The 9,643-nt window shown below is 46.0% G+C and overlaps 2 protein-coding genes across 3 annotated transcripts in view; one reads left to right on the top strand and one right to left on the bottom strand.

Moving 5' to 3' along the window:
- Positions 1 to 5,040, bottom strand: part of iqgap3 (IQ motif containing GTPase activating protein 3) — a 15,288-nt gene extending 10,248 nt beyond the window's left edge. For both annotated transcript variants that reach the window (XM_057340683.1, XM_057340684.1), the window contains exons 1-12: positions 4,771 to 5,040; positions 4,249 to 4,336; positions 3,903 to 4,059; positions 3,522 to 3,599; positions 3,343 to 3,419; positions 3,034 to 3,101; positions 2,838 to 2,951; positions 2,571 to 2,749; positions 2,409 to 2,490; positions 2,045 to 2,208; positions 1,646 to 1,733; positions 1,367 to 1,530 (exon numbers count right to left, since the gene is read on the bottom strand). In XM_057340683.1, the coding sequence (XP_057196666.1) occupies positions 1,367 to 1,530; positions 1,646 to 1,733; positions 2,045 to 2,208; positions 2,409 to 2,490; positions 2,571 to 2,749; positions 2,838 to 2,951; positions 3,034 to 3,101; positions 3,343 to 3,419; positions 3,522 to 3,599; positions 3,903 to 4,059; positions 4,249 to 4,336; positions 4,771 to 4,801 (1,290 nt within the window). In that variant the 5' untranslated portion in view covers positions 4,802 to 5,040. The remainder of the gene's footprint in view (positions 1 to 1,366; positions 1,531 to 1,645; positions 1,734 to 2,044; positions 2,209 to 2,408; positions 2,491 to 2,570; positions 2,750 to 2,837; positions 2,952 to 3,033; positions 3,102 to 3,342; positions 3,420 to 3,521; positions 3,600 to 3,902; positions 4,060 to 4,248; positions 4,337 to 4,770) is intronic.
- Positions 5,041 to 5,582: 542 nt separating this feature from the next.
- The window catches only part of LOC130557690 (tetratricopeptide repeat protein 24), a 5,046-nt gene continuing 985 nt past the window's right edge, over positions 5,583 to 9,643 (top strand). The window contains exons 1-12 of the mRNA XM_057339680.1: positions 5,583 to 5,642; positions 6,119 to 6,363; positions 6,464 to 6,757; positions 6,836 to 7,037; positions 7,885 to 8,091; positions 8,164 to 8,292; positions 8,387 to 8,508; positions 8,583 to 8,660; positions 8,749 to 8,798; positions 9,133 to 9,212; positions 9,308 to 9,425; positions 9,542 to 9,612. Of these exons, the coding sequence (XP_057195663.1) occupies positions 6,163 to 6,363; positions 6,464 to 6,757; positions 6,836 to 7,037; positions 7,885 to 8,091; positions 8,164 to 8,292; positions 8,387 to 8,508; positions 8,583 to 8,660; positions 8,749 to 8,798; positions 9,133 to 9,212; positions 9,308 to 9,425; positions 9,542 to 9,612 (1,552 nt within the window). The 5' untranslated portion in view covers positions 5,583 to 5,642; positions 6,119 to 6,162. The remainder of the gene's footprint in view (positions 5,643 to 6,118; positions 6,364 to 6,463; positions 6,758 to 6,835; positions 7,038 to 7,884; positions 8,092 to 8,163; positions 8,293 to 8,386; positions 8,509 to 8,582; positions 8,661 to 8,748; positions 8,799 to 9,132; positions 9,213 to 9,307; positions 9,426 to 9,541; positions 9,613 to 9,643) is intronic.

The raw sequence follows: 9,643 nt of genomic DNA, 5'->3' as shown, positions 1-9,643 counted from the left end.
TGGTGGTGTGTTTGTGTTACCTGTGTGCACTGGCGCAGTGGTGGTGTGTTTGTGTTACCTGTGTGCACTGGCGCTGCAGTGGTGGTGTGTTTGTGTTACCTGTGTGCACTGGCGCTGCAGTGGTGGTGTGTTTGTGTTACCTGTGTGCACTGGCGCTGCAGTGGTGGTGTGTTTGTGTTACCTGTGGGCACTGGCGCTGCAGTGGTGGTGTGTTTGTGTTACCTGTGTGCACTGGCGCCGCAGTGGTGGTGTGTTTGTGTTACCTGTGGGCACTGGCGCCGCAGTGGTGGTGTGTTTGTGTTACCTGTGGGCACTGGCGCAGTGGTGGTGTGTTTGTGTTACCTGTGGGCACTGGTGCTGCAGTGGTGGTGTGTTTGTGTTACCTGTGTGCACTGGCGCTGCAGTGGTGGTGTGTTTGTGTTACCTGTGGGCACTGACGCTGCAGTGGTGGTGTGTTTGTGTTACCTGTGTGCACTGGCGCAGTGGTGGTGTGTTTGTGTTACCTGTGGGCACTGACGCTGCAGTGGTGGTGTGTTTGTGTTACCTGTGGGCACTGGCGCAGTGGTGGTGTGTTTGTGTTACCTGTGTGCACTGGCGCTGCAGTGGTGGTGTGTTTGTGTTACCTGTGGGCACTGGCGCTGCAGTGGTGGTGTGTTTGTGTTACCTGTGGGCACTGGCGCTGCAGTGGTGGTGTGTTTGTGTTACCTGTGGGCACTGGCGCAGTGGTGGTGTGTTTGTGTTACCTGTGGGCACTGGCGCAGTGGTGGTGTGTTTGTGTTACCTGTGGGCACTGGCGCAGTGGTGGTGTGTTTGTGTTACCTGTGGGCACTGACGCTGCAGTGGTGGTGTGTTTGTGTTACCTGTGGGCACTGGCGCAGTGGTGGTGTGTTTGTGTTACCTGTGGGCACTGGCGCTGCAGTGGTGGTGTGTTTGTGTTACCTGTGGGCACTGGCGCAGTGGTGGTGTGTTTGTGTTACCTGTGGGCACTGGCGCTGCAGTGGTGGTGTGTTTGTGTTACCTGTGGGCACTGGCGCAGTGGTGGTGTGTTTGTGTTACCTGTGGGCACTGGCGCAGTGGTGGTGTGTTTGTGTTACCTGTGGGCACTGGCGCAGTGGTGGTGTGTTTGTGTTACCTGTGGGCACTGGCGCAGTGGTGGTGTGTTTGTGTTACCTGTGGGCACTGCTGCAGTGGTGGTGTGTTTGTGTTACCTGTGGGCACTGGCGCTGCAGTGGTGGTGTGTTTGTGTTACCTGTGGACACTGGCGCAGTGGTGGTGTGTTTGTGTTACCTGTGGACACTGGCGCTGCAGTGGTGGTGTGTTTGTGTTACCTGTGGGCACTGGCGCAGTGGTGGTGTGTTTGTGTTACCTGTGGGCACTGGCGCTGCAGTGGTTGCAGTTCTCTCTGGTAAAGCTCTGCAGCAAATGGATACACCTCAGGCAGCTGGGCATCTGCATTCATGAGGGCCTGAACTGTCTGACGGGCTTCTCCACGCCGCACAGCCTCATTTACTTTACACACTGCCTGATGCACTGCACACACACATTTACAAGAACACACACTTGTCAGCTCTAGCTACACACAGACCATCTCTTTATTCAAGTGTAAATCACTATACTGAATGAGTAATTGTCAGGTTTGACTCACTAGTTCGATCTCTCTGAGCATCTTCATTGGCCACACTGATGCCCTCCTGTAGTTCATCTCTCTCCAAAGCATCTACACAACCCAGATCCTGACAAACACACAACAGTCCATATCTCAGTTTCAGCTAACTGAAGAGAGGAGTGTGTGTGTGTGTAATGTGGGCTATATATTTTAATTCTCATGTGCCCATTTATGAGAAATATGTACCGTTATGGATGTGACAATCCTGAAAATGGCCACTACCCGACTATGAAAACCATGCACTAAAAATAAAACAAATGCTTTAAAAACTTGAAGAGAGACCTCACATAGGTATTTAAACCACCAAATGTTGATATCTGTGCTGTTAGCACAAAACCGTTGGCAAAAACTTTTCATGGAATTGCCCATATAGCTCACCAGGGCTTTCTGTTCTCTGTCAGCGTTCAGCTGCTCCAGGTACCAGCCTGCGTGATCTCGGATCAGACCTCTGAGCACCAGGCTTGAGTTCTGCAGAGTAGAGAGAAGAACCAGCGGATCTCCAGAGTCTAATGCTTCATCTACATGCTCCACTGCTGCCCGCACTGCAACACACACACACACACACACACAATACATCACTTAATTTGAAATAAAAAAAACAAAGGACATCTGCGGTATCTTTGAACCCAATAAGACTCTTGTGATATTGCAATGATTAGAATTTGGAGGAAAGTGTCAAATCTTTTTTTTTGGACAATTGGTATGACTGATACATGAGATTTTTCGCTCTACTCATACTCACTGTTGACTCTGTTGACAGAATCTTGTATCTCTCTCTGCGTCAGATATTCCTCATAAATGTCTTTTTCAACCGATCCGTTTCCCTGAACACACACACAGATGACACAGAGTCACTGAACAGAAGGTCATCATGCATTAGTTTCTTCTCATCTGATGTCCTTACGATGATGCACGCTTGCGCCGCTTTCTGTGCCCGTGCCTGTCGTAGCATCTCCTGATAAACCGGCACCAGCTCGTCCTGTAGGCCGTTCAGCATGGCATTGGGGTTCCTCAGGGCCTGACCTGTGACCTCCACACAGCCACGATCCACAGCTTCATTGATGGCGATCACAGCCGCATGCACTGCAGACAGAAGAGACAAAACATCCGTATGCCACAGATGCTGCTGTGATCTTAAACATTCATTTGACTCTGAACTGCGTCCACCCACCCGCCGCCTCATCCACAGACAGCTCGTTGGCCAGAATTCCTCCAATCTTACTGAACGCTGGCATCTGAATGCCATATTTATCCAGCTCCAGTTTCATGTTATTAATCTCCTCTTCTGCAGAATAAAACATGAAATGTCCCTGTTCACGGGTGCTTTATAAACATTATAGTGCTGGCAGAAACTGACGGACAGTTACCTGTGAACTTCACCTTCCCACACAGATCGTGGATTTGAGGAGCCAGTCCCAAACGAAACAAATACAGACTAAATCAAGAAATAGTGCCAATAATGATTAACAGCAGAATATCTAACAACAATAAAATGATCGAGTGCTACTGAGAAAGATTAAAACCGAATAAAAAAGACCAAACAAAAGCTGGTTTGTGAATTATACTGCGGTGCAGCGCCAAACACCCGCGATTTCTCAAAACAAGAACATTTGACTTAAACCACAATACACAATACAATATAAAACTTTGGATTTCCAGAGTGAAACGAATCAGACCTCAAGCCATGAATGCAGTAAACTGCTCTGGGCATGTTCTTCTTATCATAAACATCCGTCGTCTCTGGATGAAAGATCTGTAGAATGAAACGGGAATATTTCAGCATATTTGTGACAGAAGGACGGACAGCAGTGGAAACATTTGCCAAAGCAGAAGGTGAATGAGAGGTGTCTGGTACCGTTGGCAGGCCGACCTCCAGCATGGCGTTTCTCCAGTGATTGATGTTATCAGTGTGACGGAACTGCAGCCCAATGGCCTGTGCAAGAAACACCAGGAGAAAGATTTACAAAAAACTAAAACTGTACTGAACATCACCGGCACCAGCAGAGATGAGAGAGAAACGATAAGAGATATTGACTCATTAAGAAATATTCTGGGTTTTTTGAACATCTTATAGATTGCATCTTTCACAGAACGTCTATTCAACTCAAAGCACGTGTGTGTGTCCGCAGTAATGAATTATTGTCTGTGGAAATACGTACACCACAGGTGTGGTCTACAGACCTGAACGATAAGATATTTCAGGGTCAGTGTACAGCAGTGTGTACACATCATTCACCTTGTATCGCTCCTGGTCCATGTCATAGATCTTCTTGAGTGGAACAACATCAGGAGCGAAGCAGTGGCCCAGTTTAGCCAGATAGACACCGTTCCTCAAGGCCTCCTCCAGTTCTGTGGGAGTGGGTAACTCCTCATGCAGACACGCCTCCATCCACCTGACAGCATTGAAAACATCAACAACAACAGATTCACTGTTAACAAACATTCACAACATATCAACACACACACACCGAGTCAGATCACATGTACAACAGCTTATTCACACTACCTTTGCTCGTTGTATTGTTTAATTAATTAAGTTTTCATTGTGTGTGTGTGTGTGTGTGTGTGTGTGTGCGCGTGACCTCTTGGCTTCCTCCAGTCGACACAGGTATTGATAAGCTACATTCTGAATTCTCTTCTCATCCATCTCCTCTGCCGTCAGACGCTCATCTGAAACATCAACTCAACTCAACTCTCTCAACTCAACTTTATTTATATAGCACTTTTACAATTTTCATTGTTACAAAGCAGCTGTACATGAGACATATTGACTATAAGCAAAACAATTAAAGTTGTACCTGTAAACACAAGAAAAAGTTGAAAACACAGAAGACAAACACACCCACATACAAAACACTCCACACACACAATATGCACACGTACTAACACACATAGACATAGACAACATCATCACCAATTTAAAAGAATTACAAACAAACAAATGACATAAAGCACATAAAAACTGTACAGGAGCAACCACATAAGAAGTCAATGTAACAATACAGTGATACCAATGCCTCCACAGCCTGGACTGATGGAAGAACTTACACTTAAAACAATCTTTAGTTTAAAAGGGTTTCTCGTGTGTGTCTTGCAGTACTTACAGGCAGACCGGACCGGAACACTTTCCTCCATTTCTGTCCTGTCAAAAAATCTATTCACATCAATACCAATACACGCGCTGCTCTCTGACAAACGACGCCGTTTTTATCTTCTCAAACGTCTATATGAAACCGCAAATTTCTGACGTTATTGTTCCGTATCTTCCGTAAATAAATATTTAAAATATTTGTATCGATATCTGCTAACGTTGCTCTTATGACTTATTAAATATAAAGTATCGTTAGAAAACACCCGACAGTCTGTATGTCTGTCACTCGCTCTGAGGTTTGAATATCCCGCCTGCCTCTCATTGGCTACACACCGACTCCTCCCATTGGATGACGGCCGGAAGTTCTTTTGCTGCGTATTATGGGCACTGTAGTCGTGGCGTAAGTTAGTAGTTATCCTGTAAACCAGGATAAAACGATGTTGATTAAACACATTGTTTAATGTGAGACTTTTACACAAAGGTTAAATACCAGATTTTGATACTTTGTGAGAGTTTATAGATGTAATTTTGTCATGTACACACAAAACTATGATTTTATTCATTATGCATTTTACATTATTTATATGTCATCGGTTTTCTATCACATGAGATATGAATGTTTTCCCTGGTTATGTATACATGTGTGAGTTTAAAAAGTTTGGGATAATGCACAAATGTGAGGTGCCGCGCGCCCTCTGCAGGAGGAAACAGTTTTGTCTGTGGTGTCGTTTCCATGGAGACGAATGCAAACAGTGCGAAAAGCACCTGCTCAGGTGTGCAGAGGCAGAGAGAGAGAGAGAGAGAGAGAGAGCTGTGTGCTTCACGACATGATTTTGGGGAGTAAATATGAAGAGTTTGACGCGATCATGACTTCTCTCTCTTACTGTAAGTCACCTGTCAAAAGTGTATTTACTGTAAATTAGTCTGGTATATAGTGTTAGTTTTTCGTACAGTATCATGTTGTGTGTTTGCGTGTGTAACGAATGATGGTAACTGTGTGACACATTAGACGAGACGAGTAATGAATGATTCATTAGTGCGAATCATCTGCCATTAACAAGATCCTCCTGCTGCTACTTATTCAGTTCTAAATCGATGCATTTGTATTTATTTTCCCAATCCTTCAGTTTGACTTTTAACGGTGAAGTCAATAGAATTAGTTGAACAGTCTTTTGTACGGACAAACTCTTTTGAGTGGCTGAGGGACACCCAACGATTAAGATGGTAAAGTTTGCCCCAGCGGTCACTAAAGAGTATACACACATGACAGGATTGATTTAATATTATACAACACGCTGGAAAATATCAGTAGTCTCTTAAAAATAATCAAAGATTAACAATTGATGTCTGTCTGTGTCCAGGCTAAGCATCATGCGTGTCCTCTCATGTAAGCTGATGTAAGTTCATGGCCTCTGATGGGTCTCCGGTCAGAGATGCTCGTGAGAAGCAGAAGAAGAAGAAGAAAGCAGGTAAGAGCAGGACAGATGAAACAGACACACAGGTGGAGATTCAGAGACTCACTGAAGACGGACACGCAGCGCTGCAAACTGGAGACAAAACTGCAGCTCTGCAGTGCTTCAAGAACGCATTAAAAGCTGCCACAAAGGTACCCTGAAAAAACTCAAAACTTCCCAAATGTTCTTTCCTTGTCTTATGGGAACAGTGTGTTGGGAACGTTGTTAGTGTTTGATTTCTTTTGGTTTCAGCTGCGAGAGAGCCGACTTCAGAGGACGTGTGCGTTTAATCTGGGTGCAGCGTATGTTGAGGCAGGTCGACCTCAGAAGGGTCTGGATCTCCTGTCTGGCTCTCAGTCAGGTGAGAGAGGCGAGCGGATAGCAGACCTTCAGCATAATCTGGCGACGGCTCACGAAGCGCTGGGGGATCACACCCGGGCCGTCCGGCACTATCTCCAGGCCGCACAGCTGTACCGCTCGCAGGGAGACGCGTATGCAGAGGGAGACACCTGCGTTAGACTCGCTCGATGCCACCTGAAGAGACAGGTCAGCAGCTCTCTCAAAGGGACAGGTCACACAAAAATCTTCATCTGCTGACGTGTGCCATGGTCTGCGCTGTTGCAGGAGTGGAACGAGGCGGCAGACGCTTTCAAACGGGCCGCTGAGAGTTACAAACTAGTGGGAAGCACATCGGCAGCTGCGCTGGCCCTGAAGGATGCTGGGAAACACATGCTGCAGAGCGGCCGCTGCGCTGCTGATGACATCGTCGCCGTGTTGACGGACAGTCTGGAGATGAGCACCAACATCACGGATCAGGAGACGCTGGGTAATGTGTTCACCATTATCATTATTATAGATTATGAAAACGTTTGCTTAAAGTCCCAGTGAAATAAAAAATGAGAATTCCTTTTTTTTCATGAGATATTGCAGCGTTTATTGTAGATTTTTTACCAATGTGGGTCATTCTCTTCATTCTCAAATTCATGTGCCCACATGATCTTCAGTCAAAATCTGACCTGTAGTGACTATCCATTCTAATTGACGTATGTTAGACGGCTCGGGCGGGGCATCTGTTAACTCCTCCCCTTCAATTTTTTCCTCCCAGTTCTATTTCAAAATGCAACGGCTGTATTTAGACATCCAATCAAATCGCAGTGAAAGGCCGCAGTTTTTTCTCATTCGCAATTCCGTTTCACTTGGAAATGCGTCAGAATACGGAAGTAAACACGACCGCAACTTCCGGTTCACAGGGACTTAACCCTGCGTTCCAATCAGCATACTATCCGTCCTAATAATATTCGAAAGTACAGTATGTCACCAAATCGTAGTATGTTGAAAATAGTGTTCAAGACCCCCGGATGGTCTCCCACTTCCGGTAGAAATTGGAAGTGCAGAACGATGCACACTCTAACGGCTGATATTACCCACAACTCACCGTGAGGAGGCGGAGCTTAGTGACGCTTCACTGCATTAATCAACTATACTATCAGCAGCGTCTCAGATGCTTCTCCTGAGAAAATAGAAAAGTATAGACACAGTTTGAGAAGAGATGTCAACAGTGTGTCAAACTGAGCTCAGATTTGTCTCGTCTGCAGTCAAAAGTGGATATTTTTGAAGATCTCATTGTGGTCAGGATTGTATTGACAGGTGGATGTTTGTCACGTGTGTTTCAGGGAAGCTGTTGAATGACGTGGGTTTGAGTTTTACTCGGCTCAGGTTGTTTTCTGAAGCAGCTGAATGTTATGAACAGGCTCTTCCTCTGGTCGCTTCCAAACCACACAGACTGGCTGTAGTTCTGCAGAATCTGGGGGCCGTTCACAACACTTTGGGTCAGTTTGAGGAGGCTCTGAGATACCACAGAGAAGCAGCGGCGTTACACGGTGAGACACTAGCTCTGTTAAACTCTCATGTAGAGAAGACCACATGTAAGGACGTGCTGTGCTGTGGCGCAGGCTCTCTGGGCAGTCGTGGAGCACAGGGGCGGTGTTTCAGTAATCTGGGTTTTGCTCTTGTTGAACTGGGCGAACTGGAGGAGGCGTGGGAGAGTTTTCTACACGCTCAACAGGCCTTCAGAGACGCAGGTGTGAAAGAGATGAACACACACACACACACTGATACCGTCTGTCTCTCTGACCCTCACCGTCTCTCTCTCTCTCTCTCTGTGTGTGTGTGTAGATGACCCGGCTGGTCAGTGGCAGGCCTGTGAGGGTCTCGGTGGGATCAAACTACAGATGAGAGACCCAGAGAAAGCCACTCACTATTATAAACACGCTTTACGACTGTTGTGCCAGTGTCAGGTGTGAGTCTGTCAGTGTCGATAACACAGTGTTTGTCAGTGTTGTGTTGTCAACGCGGTGTGTTTGATCTACAGGAGGTGTCCAGTTCTGTCCAGGAACGGCTGGTCAGTAAACTGAGTGAAGGTTTACAGCAGAAACTTCTACTGCAGCAGGTCATCTGTCTGTCTGTCAGGTTAAATGCTAAATACAAGGTCTGAAATGGATCACTGATGATGTTCTTAAATTGGATGTTTCCCTCAGACGAGACCCCCAATACAACGAGAGCGACACCCTAACAGACAGCAGCCACGGTAACGTAGGATCCACATTCATCTACATCAGGCCCCTCGCTGTATCACCAATATTCAAAGGCCCCCCTTACGCTCACAAAATCGCCAAATTTCTACCCAATTAAATATTTCAGAGCTTGATATTAATTGGAAAATTGTTGATTCAATATAAAAAATGGACAAATAATAAGAAATATCTTGGTTTTTAGTTGTTTTAGAATGTATTTCAATGCTCATTTTGTCTAATTTTAAGTTATTAGTCATCCTGAGGCCCCCTGTTGATCCATATCATACTGTACTGCTGTTCACATCACCACCCATCTGTGAGCTGTGATCATGTGTGATGTTTGTGCAGGAGCACAGCGGTGAGGTCTGACATGAAGCATGACAGGAGAGAGACACTGGAGAAACGCACACATGGAGGAAACTCACACAGTTAGACAGTTACACTCACCTGTGACCATTCTGACCCATACAGAACAATCAACACACACACACGTTTGCCCTGAAACTGCCTGTCTGTCTGTCAGCAGAGGCGTCTGGAGACAGGAAACCCACCAGTGAAGTGATGACGTCATCAGAATCCCACCTGAGTGAAGAACACACAGCAGAAACAGATGACCTCACTGCACTGCCAGAGGCCAACAGGTACAAACACACACAATTTATCTTCATTGTGTGGAAAAAAACAGCAAAGAACAAATCAAACATTTGACACACAGTATGTAGCTGTAAGAGTGACATTAGTGTGGTGTTGTTATCAGGAATCTGAACAACATGTATGATAAACCTGACATCCAGCAGCACATCGTCTCTGTGCAATCCTCAGCTCACAGTGAGTCACACACACACACGCACACGCACAC

The sequence above is a fragment of the Triplophysa rosa genome, linkage group LG8 (assembly GCF_024868665.1).
Source record: "Triplophysa rosa linkage group LG8, Trosa_1v2, whole genome shotgun sequence".
In the NCBI taxonomy this organism is placed as follows: domain Eukaryota; kingdom Metazoa; phylum Chordata; class Actinopteri; order Cypriniformes; family Nemacheilidae; genus Triplophysa; species Triplophysa rosa.
This window is presented reverse-complemented; position numbering and strand designations above follow the sequence as displayed.